Source organism: Exophiala oligosperma (assembly GCF_000835515.1).
Source record: "Exophiala oligosperma strain CBS 72588 unplaced genomic scaffold supercont1.3, whole genome shotgun sequence".
NCBI classification, from domain to species: Eukaryota; Fungi; Ascomycota; class Eurotiomycetes; order Chaetothyriales; family Herpotrichiellaceae; genus Exophiala; species Exophiala oligosperma.
The window spans coordinates 2649776-2664748 of record NW_015622820.1 but is presented as its reverse complement, the minus strand read 5'-3'; the positions used below and the strand labels follow the sequence as shown (position 1 = coordinate 2664748).

Genomic DNA, 14973 nt, shown 5'->3' with positions numbered 1-14973 from the left:
GACAACGGCCCCTGAAACGCCAAACCAGGTACGCGCATGAGGGGCTGGACATCTACAGAAAACGTACGGATATTCTTTGATGTGTACGGATACTGTTGATATACACAGATTAGTAGACCATTGAGGGCAGCAAAGCAATCGTGTCAAAGTCCACCTCGTCATTATCTCAAGGTCAGCATCTAGCCACCTCTCACCCTAAAAGGCAGGACTGAAGAGGCACAGCACCCTCAAAATGTCCATTCGAGAGCCCTTTGACCGACCGAGGATGTATTTCTAAGCAAATGATGACTATTCACTCCCTATAACTTAGCCACAATAATCACAACTGATCTTACTGATCTCAGTCCTCCTCTTCTGATAATACAATAGTCGGTACTGCAGTATATCTGGCACGTTCGGCCTGGCCCTTTCGATGCCCTTCCAGCTCCAGTGCCATCTGATATGCATCGGCCTTGCCACGGTCGACGTCGACCAGTAACATCAGGGGAAGTGGGAGGAAGATGAGCACGGCCAAAAACACGAATGCAGGTCGAATCTCGCCGTATCGATCCGTAATAGCTCCGACAATAGCTGGTCCAAAAATGCTCGATCCTTTGTCGGTAATAGCATAGAGGGCATAAAATGCTGCTTCGAACCCAGGCGGAATCAATTCCCCAAAAAATGCGCGACAGTAAGATGACAACCCTCCAAGCACAAAACCATATATTGCACCAAGAGGGTACATCTCCCATGGCTGTTGAAGTCCGAAGACACCATACCTCTTGACCGCAGGGATGAAGCCCAATAGGCCGTATAATGGTATGATCTCAAACAAACAGATACATGCCACGATTGTTCGTGATGCGCGCAGATTGAAGATGCGTGAAAGGAAACTCCAGTAAAATGCTCCGAGTACACCAGCGATAGTTGCAATCACATTAATCAAGCCCAGGGCCTCGGTTTTCATGCCCAGACTTGTTTTCGCAAACAACACAGCAGTTCTGCATTATGGTCAGTGTGTCGCCATGAAAAGGTAGCATGGTCACTTACCCGCTCACGGTGGCAATGCTATCACTGAGCAGAAACCACGCACAAAGAAAAATCACTATGTCTTTGAGTTTCCTAGCATGGCCGATTGTCTTAAAAAGTGCTTTCCAGGCATATGTGACATATCCAATCCAAGCGTAACGACCCTTCATTTCATCTGGCAGTGGAGGTCCAGGTCGAGGCCGTAGCCATATAGCTGCCGGTATACTGAAAGCAAACCACCAAAGCCCGACCACCATCAGAACCAGGCGTAACGAGAACGTGGTAGATCCGGTGGCAACGACAATCAGGATCGAAACAGTCTGTACAAATAATCCCGCGATATAGCCAATGCCAATGCCATTCGAAGATATTCTTGTAGAGAGCTTGAGCTCAGGAGAAATAGCTGCGGGTGATTCCTCAGCAGGCGGCGCGTTGTCAGGTCGATTTTGTGGCAACAAAGCAGATGTCGAGTTGCGGTCTTCATCTTCGTGGTAGTCATTATCGTCCTCTGGTAACCTATCCTGCCTTGCTTCGCGGGCGATGGAGGGATGGTGGCGCACCAAGAGTGGCAAGAAGGAATTGAGCAACACAAAAGATGCGCCAAAGCACGTGTTTGCTATAATGGCAAACAAGGCCCCCAAAAGGTATACGCTGGGTACGACGCCGATGAACAAGGAGGTTGCTATGGCTCCAGTGAAGGCAAAGGCCAGCAGAAACGTCTTTCTAAACCGACCATGGTCGGCAGCGGCTGACATGCTGATGATCAGCAGTGCCTGGATCAGGACACTGAACGAGAATGTGTACATGGCGAAGCTTGCAGTATTGATCTCGATCCCGAGGAAGTAGATCACACAAGCTGGCAACTCGTTGTGCCGGTGCTTAGGCTCGTCGAAGATAGTGGCATTGGGTGTCGTGCCATGGTCCGTCTGCCAGCCTGCGCGACATGGTGTTGTCTTGTCTTTTAAAAGCACGCCTTGGTCCCTGGCGAGTTGCTCAAGGGTTATGGGAAGAAAGGATCCTATTTAGCAGAATCAGCGTCTTCCGCTCTTTCTTTCTTATCATCGGCTATCACACTTACCCATGGCGCAGATTGCAAACACCTCCGCCGCCCAGCCATAGGAGTACCATCCCCATAGCTCTTTCTCGCTCGTCGGTCGGGTATCCTCATCAGCATATCTCCTCTCGTCTTCCATGTCTGCTAAATCGTCCATCTCGGAATCCGGAACCCCCCAAGAGGAGTCCTCGTCATCGGCTTCGTCGGACGGTGAAGGGGATGCTATACTCGCTCTGTAGTGCGAGTTCTCAAGGAGTAACAAGGGGCGCGTAGAGGATCCTGACTCTTCATGCCTGGGGACCTATGCAATTGGGAGTGTTAGAGGAGATCTGGGAGAAGCTCTTCGAGATCAGGATGTACAATGCATGATCAACAGATGCTGGGTGTTATATGCGAAGTGCGCGGAGGAGTGCCAGTGTTGCGCATGACGATTGGCGGGCTCTGACCATTGTGTTTGGACCCCCAAAGTCCTTCCCTTAATAGTGACACGCCTGCCACCGCCTGGTGCTTACTGCAGGGTCTTCAACCAATCCATGTCAGCGTTGTCACAGAGGAACTCCATATATGTCAATAGTGAAAATAGCTAGACATGTCCTTGGTTCGGAGTACGAGAGTAATCGAATAAACAAACAATTCGCGCTCAACCAGGCTCCATAGATGATAATGGGATGGAGTACAGATAGATAGCTTAGTCACCCTTTGGGCTACTCACTGACGGTACCAACAAGGTCATGTTTAACCAGGAAAACGGCAATGAAACAGAGTGCTCAAAGTGTGGATTTTCATGTCCGTTTTAACTCAATTTAATGACAATCATAGAGGAACTCTGCCACCTGTGGCGAGTATATGAAAACGTTCACTCCCTATTGTTGAGGGCATACGGACTATTCAGTACTTCGTATCAGTACGACTACGAGTACGGAGGATGAGAACCGTATGCCTGCACTAATACGGATATTTGGCCTGCCGCTTTTGGTGGTTCGTCTGGCTCTTCGCCTGCATCTTCCCGTCTTGCCTTGTGCCTCGTCTCCTCCTCCACTCAACCCTCCCAAAACACGTTTCTCGCCGCTCTTGACCTTTGACCTGATCGAGCTGACACTTGTCGCAGTCCAATTGCTGTGCGGTCCAAGCGAGAGCCTCAAAGCAAACCCTGGTTTGGTCTATTTGCTGGTGCCTCTTGCTTTGACCAGCCGACTTTCCGCGCGTTGTCATTCATCACCCGCAATCAAACCCTTCGCAATTCACACCACCACAAATACCAAACAACCACCACTTCATCCTCTACTACGGCTTCGCTCACATACTTCAACGTCTAGATCTGCTTGCCATCCGACTCGAAGCATCTGAAGATTTCCTTTACTCCACAGAAAAGCAACTCATATTGATCTCCGCAAATTTATCCAGCGGCACTGCCGCAGCCTTCGATCCTCCTCCCTTCTTCGCTGTTGGCCTTCCTATTGTTCTACGCCACCACTCGACTCCTCATACCCCTCGGTCCCACCGCTCCTGTTTCGACATCTTGTGAACGAAAAGAGAGATCCTGACACCCTCCACCCTACTATTCCTCTAACCTCTACCAACAAGTTGGTTTGTTAGACAAAAGTCGTACGGAGGTTTTGAGTTGGACTTCACTGGTCGGCCACACGAGCGCGCTTCAAAGTGTGCCGGCCATGCAGCATCTGATGGTATATTTCGCGTCAATATGAACGGGGATAGGCCCATGGTCAATGGCGAGCGCATTCCTAATGGCGTTCAACACTCCCTCGCGAGTTCAACCTCGGATATAGGGCTGCTCAAGGAAGCGCAAAACCTCAAGTCTATTTCTGCCTCAACCAACGAAGATTCGAAACTTCCAGTCAATGGCCAGCATGTCGCAGGTCCAATTTCCGGCGCTGATCCGCTGCGGGATGTCGCGAATGGCCTCGAGCAAGCGTCTCAGGAAATCCTACAACTGGTACCCAAGGACAGTTATCTGCCGATGGCGGCGCTGATCAGTCGAACTTCTCAAATGTGTTGGAATGGCTTGTCCAATCTTGTAGGACAGCTGGCCGAGATTCAAGTCCCCCAACTTCCTCCAGAACAGACCAAGACTTTTGCAAACAACCTCCCGAATAATCAGACAAAAGCAAACCTGGACAAGAAGGATCGGCTGTTGAAATTTGCCAATGAGCAGAAGGCGGATTTCATAAAATTGTTGGTGCTCCTAGACTGGAGCAAACATGTGGACCAAGTCAGCAAGACCATTTCGATCAACTTCTGGTTGATGCGTCGCCGCCAGGCATATTGGAACGCCATTTCGTCTTTAGCATTGCTCAAGCAAGATTCTGCCGGATTCCAAGTTCCTAACCCTGATCTCAAGGTAGCCGCAGAGGTTCTTTCGAAGGGAAAGGTCGCCCAATTTCCCACATTGGGATACATATCGCAAAAAGACCTTTCAACCAAGCAGATTGTCCGATTTCTGAGAAACTTGGACCACGCACTGAGTGTAAAGCTTTCGCTGGCCACCAATCTCCCGTCCCAACTTCGTCGCTTTCGAGTTCACGATGGCCGTGCCACTTTCACGGTCTCGAACGAATTTGAACTTGATGTTTCAATACTAAGCGAGGCTGAGGATGCGCAGTTTCGCATGGTGGATTTTCGGTTTGCCTTCTCGCCGGCGCCCGCCGTCAATGATGCTTTACACTCGGAGATTGAGCGGCTTGCGAACTCCAATATCGACCGAGATGGACTCAATGGTTGTTACCTCTTTCTCCACGAGCTGACTTTATCCTACAAACTGGCCGAATATCACAGACAAGCACTGGAGTTGTCTCGAGGTCAGTGGGCCGGGAATCTACGTGTGGAAATGATTCGTAGAAATCTTGTCATACAATACTGGACGGAGAGACAGTCGACCAAGAGCTGGATTGAATTCGGTATCTCAAGCGGGACAGACGTCGGACACACGCCCGGAAAAGATCCAGTTCCGAGTCTCGAGGTTAAATGGATGCGCAACGGCAAAAAAGTTGATTCTTTGCAATTGTGGTTAGATGATTCCAGACTCTCGTTCGAGGATATACTTCGTCAAGTCATCGCGCAGCATTCCACACAGCTACTCGACAGCATCTACGACAAATTGATCCTTGCACCTCTTTTTGGTGACGGCGAATTAGCCTTGCAACAGGATGCATCCGAAGATGACCCTGACGAGTGTTCTTTGACGATGCAGTTATCTCAGAAATCACAGCTCTCAATCAAGGTCGATGCTGTAAGCGGGAATCTGGTGGTGAGCCCTGTTAGCGAACGGAGTGAACGATTGCAGTATGAGATCAATCGCGTCTACAACGTGGCGGACGAAGTCGTGTCAAAACTACTAAACTTCAGATGCAGCGTCATGGAGGCTGCCATTCTTGCTGCTATTGCAGGTACAAGCTGGGAATCATTACCTGCTTTCAGGCTCACGCAGGCTGAAATAAAGACACTATTCGGACCTTCTATTATCCGAATCAACCTTGTGCGGCAGGTTCAATGGGGTCTAGGATTTTTCCTAGTGGTAACTCATGGACAGAATGGCGATAAGTGGTGGTTGTTGCAGCGGACTTCCACCACGAATACGATTTCACAGGCTCAATTCCAAATTCTGAGCAGTCAGAAAATCGAAGTCGAGGAACGGTTGTGTCCAGCATATTTCGAAAGACTTGCAGAATATGCGACTGGAGTTATCTGCTTGCAGCGCAACGTCGACTTCTTGCGAGATGCAAAGACGAAGTTTGACCTACCCCCATTCCCGATCTTCGAGCAGAACTTTGCACTCCCTGAGTTGACCTTTGAACTCGACATGTCAAAACCGACATTTGCAGACCAGTTACATGCTTTGCAAGACTCCATTCCACCGGCCGCTGTAGCTGTGGCCTCGCCTACATCTCCCAAACGTATCAGACTGCGCTTTGGAGGAGTTGATCGAGCAACGGATCGTGTTTTGACCATTGCCAGAATTCGAGATGGTGCAAGCAAGCGTATCCTACATCGCTTGGACAAGTCCATGCTAGGAGATAATGTCGACCTTGACTCAAAAAGTGGAACTTTGACCATTCGGGTACAAAACTCAACATCTGAAGCAGCAGTTCCCGCCATCGTTGACAAAGCCATGAACTTGGAGAAGAGTCTGGCAATTATGGAACAAGTTTATCGCCTTCCTGCGCTCAAGTTAAAGGCAATCTCGAATTCCTCTTTTACTATCTCCTACCATCATGACGGGCCAACAGAACTTGGTGTGACAATCACAGTTGGTCCCGCATCACCGATACCTCAACTCGAATTCTACCCCCCTGACACCAACCCACATGTACATCTCGCCCCGTACTATCCCAAACTCTTTCAGTCGTCACGAGTACCTTTCTCGACGAAGGTCGGTAATTTCATGACTTCGTTGATATTGACCTACCCTATGGTAGAATACCTACAGGGTCTGCAAAAAAGGCACGGACTGGACGCTCAAAATCCTCAACCAAGATCAGGAAATCCCGAGTCAGACATTCGAGTGCATGTCCTTGTCAGAGGTGTAGCCGCATGGGCAGTCCAGTATTTCACCACACGAGCACGAGCTCCGGCAGATGTCGGGACACAATCACAACCACATCTACTGGCCCGGTTGGAAATCGTACAACACATCAGCACTTCCGACAAACCGATGTGGCTAGTAAGAGCTGCACTCGAAGATTTCCAGTCCTATTCGAGACCATCATATGTTACCCCAGCTCTACGCATCAAACTGCGCCAGGAGATTTTTGCACGATCCGATAATAAATCGAGTTGGCTTGCACTTGACAATGCTGCAGCATGTGTGGCAGATAAGCCTGAACCTCTTCTCTCCTCGATTCATGATGTAATGTGTGCATGGGTCAAACAGCCTCCAGAACCGATCGCAACCCCTGGCCAAAGCACCCAGGCAAGAAAACAGTCCGCCGCAGGACAAGATAATGTTCCAAATGGCACATCCCGACCCAAAGCGGCTGGTAAGCAACAGACGGGTGGGAATGGGATCCCGAACGGGCCGATGAAACAACGACCCTCGATTTCCAATTCGATTAGAGGTGGAAAGGGATCTTCAGGCATATCCAAAAATTCCGAGGTCATCACGCTGGATTGATTCAGCTAGCTTCATGTATAACGGACGAGGCGTTGTTTTTCCTTTTTATGATTTGAGCTCAACGTGCAGGTCGTGGATTTACGCGCAAAAAATACCCCTTTGTGGAATGGGTTTTAATGGCATAAATGGGGGGCTGGGTAATTGAATCGAAATGCCTATGGAGTATTTGAATTCGCAGGTGGCATTACGACCATGTCTCTATGTATGTCTTGAATGAATAGAAGGCTTTTCGTATCCTTTGAAAAGCCACGAATGAGCTAGATATCGCTCCAATTAGCATTGTTATGAGCAACCTTCTTGTATTCTATTTCTCAAGACACTCGTGACATGGACAAGACTGCGCAGTTGACTTTCTCTAATACATTTCTAAAAAGGACCAAATCGGATCTTGTGTATTTTTGATTTGCCAAACAACTTCGTGGCCTCTTTTGTTTGAGCTTTGCCAACCTATGCAGTACGTAGGTACAGATCGGGATACCCAAGACTGCATGCTTCGACAGATCTACGTAGCGACACGGTTGCTTCTGTGTCTCAACACAGGGCGATGTCCCTCTCTATACCTGGATTGCTACTGAAACAATGCTGTCGTCCATATTCAATGGCACTAGTCCCAATTAGGTAGGCAGTGCTCAGCGGGTGAAAGACTGGTGCACGCCGTCATCGAGTCAGAGAGGACAGAGAGCCATTAGAAAACTAAAACAATACCCTTTGCTTGATTTCAGCTGGGTCCTCGGCCTTGATGTTGGGCTCCCGCCAAAGGCTCAGTATTCTCTGCACCATGTATGGAGTACTTTCGAAGAATACCACTGGACGCTATACAATGGGGGCGGCTTCTTGTGGGGCGGCTTCTCAAGGGGCGGCTGCCTCCACCCTCCTCCACCAGCGAATCGAAGCGTTGAATGTAGAGGTATAACTTGGGCTGATCTGTTAATGGGCACATTCCTTTGTAGAATCAGACTCCGTGTCCTGCGATATCCTTTACCTTTTGTTTTCCTTGTTATCTCGTTGCTGTTAAAAGACCCTCAGAGAGTCACGAAATCTCCAAAATCTCGAGAGCCAACAGTTCAGGAACAGAGAATGATTTCTTTCAGTAAAACAGTTCTGCTGGTCATATGTATTTTTATGATCATCCGTCTGCTGAGGACGGGAAGGCGACCGAAAGATTACCCTCCTGGTCCACCGACGCTGCCCATGATTGGAAACGTGCATCAGGTATGAATGACTCTGACGCGCTGGACTCCACGCCTCGTGTACCGAGTACTCTGCTGATTGTTGTGCCGGGAACCTCGTTAGATGCCGACGAAAGATGCACATCTCCAGTTCGAGAAGTGGGCGCGAGAGTATGGTCCAATATACAGTCTCATCCTTGGATCCAAAACCCTGGTTGTGCTTTCTGGCGACAAAGCTGTAAAGGATCTCCTCGACAAGAGAAGCGGCAGGTACTCTCACCGGCAGGAGATGTACATCGGACAGACGCTTTGTAGTGATAACATGAGGATGCTCATGATGGTGCGAAGTTCAGCAGTGGTGAACACCCAACACTGTGATGATTACTGATTATTTTCTTCAGGGTTACACACCACAGTGGCGCAATGTACGTTCGTTCACATCTCGCCGGACCAAAGACCTGTACGATACTGGTCATTGGCGGCAACCTACCAATGTACCTAAGTTGACTTACAGTTACGAAACATTATAGCTTCGCAAAATGGTCCACACCGTCCTCAACGTCACCATTTCCAAGAGATACGTCCCGTATCAAATGCTTGAGAACAAACAAATGTTGTATCAGATGCTGGTTCAGCCGGAAAGGTTTTTGGAAAACATTCGCAGATACTCAAATGCCTTGACGACCTCTCTGGTTTTCGGTTGGCGGACGCACAGCTACGACGACGAGAAAATGAAGCAGTTGTTCGACGGCTTCACCGAATTCGCAAAATTAAACCAGACCGGGACGGCCGCACTGATAGATTTTTTCCCCTGGCTGCGAATGTTGCCAGACTTCGCCCTCCCGACACAAAAGTTTGCCAAGGATATTCACAAGAAAGAGAAGGCTCTTTACCTCGACCATTGGCTACACGCTAAAGACGAAATCAAGAAGAAAACCATCAAGCCTTGCTTTTGCCAGCAGCTCGCCAAGGCCCAAAACGATGAAGGGTTCAGTGACGAACAGGCGGCCTACATTAGCGGGACGCTCCTCGAGGCCGGATCGGATACGACGTCGAGCACACTGTACGCCTTTGTTCAAGCGATGCTGCTGTTTCCGGAGGCCCAGAGAAAGGCGCAAGAGGAGATCGACCGGGTCATTGGGAACCACCAGATGCCGACCATGGATCATGCCTCGGGTCTGCCATATATCCGGTCGTGCATCAAGGAGACGCTCCGCTGGATGCCGACGACGATTCTGGGTGCCGTGCCGCACGCCGTCACCCAAGACGATTGGTACGAAGGGTATCTCATACCCAAGGACGCCGGTGTCATGAACAACGTGTGGGCCATCAACATGGACCCGAAGCGCCACCCTGACCCGCGCGTCTTCAACCCGGACAGGTACAAACATGACAATCAGTGGTTGGCGGATGCGGCGTCGAACCCCGAAGCCAGCGCCCGCGATCAGTTCACGTTCGGAGCCGGTCGTCGCATCTGCCCGGGGATCCACGTGGCGGAGCGAAGTCTCTTCCTCGGCGTGGCACGTTTCTTGTGGGCTTTCAAAGTCGAGCCGGCACTCGATCGCGACAACAACCCGATCTTCCCGGACCCAGATAGACTGACGCAGGGGTTCGTCTGCATGCCAGAGGAGTTTCGCTGTAGCATCCGGCCAAGGTCGCAGCACAAGGCGGACCTGGTGGCCCGAGAATGGGAAGAAGCACAGCGCGAATGTTTAGACCCGGAGACGAAGCAGTGGCGAATTTCGCCTCTGGGCGGCTGAAATGGCTTGCATACAGCTGGGGCACTGGAGCGAAACATTGCAAATCAAGACAGAAGTAGCCTCCATGAAAAATTGGGGCCGATGCGGTACGTTTCTCAATAAACGATTGCATGTGGTTGAACAGTAAACTTTGTTCATCTCTTTTCGCTTTATTTTCAATTCACCATCAAACAATAGCCCATTGGTGCTGAGGCGATCGTTCCCGCAGTGCCACGAGGCGGGTCGATACGAATTCTCCTCACTATGATCGTATCTGTATCAAACTCATAACATTCTCCGAGCTTCTTCACCTGCTGCTCGTTCGATGATATACTCGAGGGCACAGACGGCATCAGAATAAGGGGGGCTGCTCGACAGGTCGTCCTCGTTGTTCATGATGTTGTCTCCCCGGGTACCACTAGAGTATGAGAGGATGAATCTTTTCAACAATGCCCGGGAATCTCGGGTACTGCCCAATGCACAGTCAAAAGCAGCCAGAATCAGTGCCGAGCTCGTGACACAATGATGTAATGTCCAAGGAGTCGTGACGGTCGTCGGGGACAGTTGCTTGAGCGCGATGAGCGCCCGAAGGACCTGCTGTAGATGTCCTCTCATGTCGTCGAGATGTAGTTGCCGCAGCGCCGGATCCACCGAGCCCGATAGTGAGCTGCAACAGAGCACTTCGGCCCGGAAACTGTCGACATAGATGGTGGCCATCAGCTGCTCTACTTTCATGTCAATGGCCCCGGCCTGTTGTGATCGTGTGAGGCGGCCGCGCGAAGCGGCCTCTTCCAGTGCAGCGACCTGCCTCAGAGTCCTGCTGACGATCTCGGGTTCAGCGTCGGCGGGGCTCTCATGTCGCATTCTCACCGTCTGCCAACTCTGTTTTAGCCGAAGAAGGTCGAGCGTGAACTCCCAAAAGGTCACCGGAGAAGTGTGGTGCTGCTGTTCGAGAGGCAGGTCAATGTCGCAATCCCCATTAGGCAAGAAAACAACTGGGATCCGACCAAAGGCGGAGGAGAATTCGTAGTCGAAGAACATTATCATTGACCTGGAATGAAGGGTGGTCAGGATACAGTACATCAGCAAAGGCGGTACTGCCTTTCCGAGGTCCACTTACCAGAGGGGGTGGATAGTTGTTGTCGCAGCCAGTTGACTACCGCGCCCTCCGACGTGCAATCCCAGAGACTGTGCTTGTTGACTGGTGGAAGCTTCACGCCCGTATTAGTGTCCACAGCAACATGATCATGGGACCAGCCTGGGGGGCACATTTACCGAGGACAGCCGAGGCCACACCAGGATTTGAGTCATTTGCAATGGTGAACAGGATCATTAGCGACGTCTGAATAGTTGCGAGAGTGGGTATCCCGTAGTGGTGCGCGAGTCGCAGGCATTCAAACGCCCCAGCCACTTGCAGCAGAGTCAGTCCAGATGAAAGATCAATGAATCATGATCGCGCTCGTGAGACGCGCCGCTGGTCAAAACGTACCGAAAACTCTGGCTTTCAGGACCCGATCTTGAGACTCGGGGCCGGAGAACTGACAACCGCACGCAAGCACCCCGAAGAGAAGGCCGTACCAAGCGGCATCATGAAAGGACCTTTCTTCAGATGCCAACTCAAGCGCAGACTCGATTCCCGAGTCTCCTATCTTTTCCATGAAGTCGCAAAGGCGGCGTTCAAAGCCCTCGGGGTCGAGTAAGAGAGGGTAGAATGTCTGAAGATTCTGTCGGAAACTACGATAATATCTGTTTGGCTCGTTAGTTGGCGAGTTCTTGGTCATGTCACCCTTGAGGCGTCTCCTGGGAAGGAAGTTTGACCTCATGCAACTTTCCACACCGGGAAGTGCTTTCAGGATCTCTGCCACCGAAGGATTCCCAGCGAAAGACCAAAGAGAACCAAATGGGTGCAACGTAGTGCGATTTGTGAGGCCAAAGACAGATTCGACCGTGAGTCCCTCTGGCAAGGACAAGGCGCCGTTGGGCACTTGCTCACCAAGGCATCGGAAAAGCGACGCCGATGATTTCCATCCCAGGAAGATGGTCTCACTCGTTAATTGCTCAGTGTGCCAGGTGTCCTTCAGGCCTGCCGCAACGGCGTCAAGGAACCAGATCAGCCGCGACGACGGCTCGCTGAGCTCATCCACCAAGGAACCTGGCCGCGCAGACTCATCCACAATAGTGACGTGCTTTGTCCTTGGAGACTGCAGCGGCACCGGCGTTGTTGCGGCAGCAGCATGAAATGGCGAGTCAGGCGTTGCTATGACGAAACGATGAGCCACTCTTCTCGACCTTTCTCTATCCAAATCATATTTGCATCAGATCGAGGTATCTTGCAAGGTCTCATCTGCCAGAAGGGCATGATCGTAACTCCCAACTTACCGCTCGGGCGTCAGACCTGTATCGTTGATCTGTAGTCCATTTTGATCCTCATATCGGCAGTATTGGGCACGGCCACGGATCTGGCAGGCTGAGCAGGGGGCTAATCGGTCACATCGGACCTTACGCTCTCGGCAGGAAACGCAGCTCAATGCTTGCCGAATTCGACTCTTCTTCCGTTTCTGCGCATTCATGGCCGCCAGACTTAGTCTTCGTTTCGTAACTGAAAATTGATTCGGGGCTAGAGAATTCAGCAGAATGATTTGGGAGGTATGTACTCCGCAGAGAGTGCCGATATAGCTTGAATGTGGGGCCGCGCTCGTAATCGTTCTTCGGGTTTAAAGGATCGAAAAGAGGAACAGTGTGGATGGGCTAGAAGGTGTCATCGCCTCCTCATTGGATCGTCACGATACTGCTTCGGACATATCAGCCCAGAAAGGACACAAAAGACGGAGTAAGCATATAAGCTTGAGTCATCGCGGCGAAGACGACGCACACAGGAGCGTTCCATCGTGAGATCTATACATTTTCCTGCTGCTGTAGCGACGCTGAGCATTACCGACACCTGCTGGTTGATCAATGATGCCATACCCGTAGGTCTTGCTATGGGATCTTTCCGGACGCCGCGCTGATGCGCTCGCCTCAGGAGTGGATTCTTGGTCCGACAGAAGGATTTTCCCCACCGTGTTGACCCCGGTGAGGCATTTGAAAGGGCTTGCACCAGGTATATATATTCTTGCTCTTGTTAGCGAATCGTAGGAGGCGGTCTTGGAAAGCCGAAGATACGAATCAAGGCCGCTATGTCACACCAGGAAAGCGAGCTCGAGGACCTCTCTGCGCGTACCATCACTAAGCAGACGAGCAATCCCCCTCCTGACGGCGGCTATGGCTGGGTATGCGTTGTCTGCACGTTTCTCATCAACGCACATACATGGGGGATCAACAGCGTAAGCATACCGTCGCATTGTCTCTCTTTGTTTTCGACAAAGACACAAAAAAGTCTGTGTTGCTAATGGCGCTTACTACATACCATACAGGCCTACGGCGTGATCCTCGCCCACTATCTCTCCTCCGACACTTTCCCCGGCACGACAGCTCTCGAATATGCATTCGTTGGCGGTCTGAGTATTTCTTGCTCCATGTTCGTCGCTCCCCTCGCCACATACCTGGGCCGAAAGATTGGCACCCGCTTCGTTCTCAACACCGGCACGATCCTCGAGGTTCTGTCCTTGATCACGACGTCGTTTGTTAAGACCGACTGGCAGCTTTTCCTTGCCCAGGGAGTCTGCTTCGGCCTCGGAATGGGCTTCTGTTTCAGCGGTTCCATCGGCATTATCTCGCATTGGTTCTTGCGAAAACGGAGCTTCGTCAATGGAATTGCCGCTGCTGGCTCTGGCACGGGTGGATTGATCTATTCGCTCGCTGTTGGGAAGATGATTCCGCAGCTGGGATATCCATGGGCAATGCGAATCCTCGGTATCCTGTGCTTCGTGGTCAACGGCATCTGCTGCAACTTACTACGATATCCGCCCGGGGATCATTCCTCGGTCACGGTCGCCAAATCGCCAGATTCAATACCGCGCCACTCTCCTTTCTTGACGTTAAAATTCTTAGCCTTCTTAGCCTGGGCCATCTTGAGTGTGCTGGGCTATGTGGGGTTGCTGTTTAGTCTCTCCAGCTACACGGTGGCTGTCGGCTTTACGCAGCAACAGGGCAGCATCGCGAGTGCGTTACTGAACCTGGGCCAAGCACTCGGTCGTCCCGCTGTCGGATTGCTGAGCGACCGCCTGGGCCGTACTGATGTCGCCTTGGTCTCGACATTTTTTGCTGGGCTTTTTTGCCTTGTGATTTGGGTCTTCGCCAAGTCGATTGGGGTGATCTTCTTCTTCGCCATCGTGGTCGGGCTGAATGCTGGGACGATCTGGGCGAGCGCTGCGCCGTTGGCCGCCGAGGTCGTGGGCCTGCGTGACCTCCATACGGCGTTGGCCATTCTGTGGTTTACCCTTGGAGCACCGACTGCCGTTGCGGAAGTGATAGCTGTGCAACTACGGGACAGCAAGACTGCAGAAAAGCCCTACTTGCGGGCCCAGGTGTTTGTTGGTTTCATGTACCTTGGAGCAGTAGCCTTTTTGATCGTGTCCAGGGCTTCTTTGTCAAAAGGAGGTTGCAGACAGCGAGAAACGGAAAGCAATGTCGATTGATGGGTCTTACCTTATGGACTGAGACGCTTGACCCGCTGTTTGGGGGCTTTTTTGGTAGAAAATTTGTCTAGACTGCATCGTCCAATTCTCGTATTCAGATGTATCCAAAGCATCATCAAGAGCTATCAGTCTCTCGGAGGTGGTTACCTCTTCTTATATTTAGGCAAATGCCGATGTGTGACAAGGCTCAAAAATGAATCCGCTTTCTCACTCCCCATGGGCAGAGGTTCTCTGACCAAGTGAATGGCAGTCTCTCAGAGCTCTGACATCGAGATGCAGTCCATCTGTATGCCCCAGA

The 14973-nt window shown here is 51.1% G+C and overlaps 4 protein-coding genes across 4 annotated transcripts; 3 read left to right on the top strand and 1 right to left on the bottom strand.

The window, feature by feature from the left end:
* Positions 1-127: 127 nt before the first annotated feature.
* Positions 128-2516, bottom strand: PV06_03717 (uncharacterized protein). The gene is made up of 4 exons (XM_016404530.1): positions 2423-2516; positions 2087-2363; positions 1030-2026; positions 128-980 (listed from the first exon to the last, which is right to left on the bottom strand). The coding sequence occupies exons 2-4, from the start codon at positions 2217-2219 to the stop codon at positions 341-343; spliced, it is 1770 nt and encodes a 589-aa protein (XP_016265535.1). The 5' UTR covers positions 2220-2363; positions 2423-2516; the 3' UTR covers positions 128-340.
* A 600-nt stretch (positions 2517-3116) lies between these two features.
* PV06_03716 (uncharacterized protein) lies at positions 3117-7479 on the top strand. The gene has a single exon (XM_016404529.1). It carries the CDS (start codon positions 3765-3767, stop codon positions 7188-7190), a length of 3426 nt encoding a protein of 1141 aa, XP_016265534.1. The 5' UTR covers positions 3117-3764; the 3' UTR covers positions 7191-7479.
* Positions 7480-8483: 1004 nt separating this feature from the next.
* Positions 8484-10119, top strand: PV06_03715 (uncharacterized protein; the record flags this gene model as incomplete). Its single annotated transcript, XM_016404528.1, has 3 exons — positions 8484-8699; positions 8761-8784; positions 8890-10119. The coding sequence occupies 3 exons, from the start codon at positions 8484-8486 to the stop codon at positions 10117-10119; spliced, it is 1470 nt and encodes a 489-aa protein (XP_016265533.1).
* Positions 10120-13259: 3140 nt separating this feature from the next.
* PV06_03714 (uncharacterized protein) lies at positions 13260-14719 on the top strand. Its single transcript, XM_016404527.1, has 2 exons — positions 13260-13421; positions 13512-14719. Exons 1-2 carry the CDS (start codon positions 13275-13277, stop codon positions 14673-14675), a joined length of 1311 nt encoding a protein of 436 aa, XP_016265532.1. The 5' UTR covers positions 13260-13274; the 3' UTR covers positions 14676-14719.
* Positions 14720-14973: the final 254 nt, after the last annotated feature.

What these genes read in the sequence shown, in the direction of transcription:
- PV06_03714 (XM_016404527.1), top strand. Translation starts at nt 13,275, where the DNA reads ATGTCACACCAGGAAAGCGAGCTCGAGGACCTCTCTGCGCGTACCATC. An exon ending in ATACATGGGGGATCAACAGC is followed by an intron (nt 13,422 to 13,511) that starts GTAAGCATACCG and finishes CATACCATACAG; the next exon opens with GCCTACGGCGTGATCCTCGC.
- PV06_03717 (XM_016404530.1), bottom strand. Translation starts at nt 2,219, where the DNA reads ATGGACGATTTAGCAGACATGGAAGACGAGAGGAGATATGCTGATGAG. An exon ending in GTTTGCAATCTGCGCCATGG is followed by an intron (nt 2,027 to 2,086) that starts GTAAGTGTGATA and finishes TCTGCTAAATAG; the next exon opens with GATCCTTTCTTCCCATAACC. An exon ending in AGCATTGCCACCGTGAGCGG is followed by an intron (nt 981 to 1,029) that starts GTAAGTGACCAT and finishes ACCATAATGCAG; the next exon opens with AACTGCTGTGTTGTTTGCGA.
- PV06_03716 (XM_016404529.1), top strand. Translation starts at nt 3,765, where the DNA reads ATGAACGGGGATAGGCCCATGGTCAATGGCGAGCGCATTCCTAATGGC.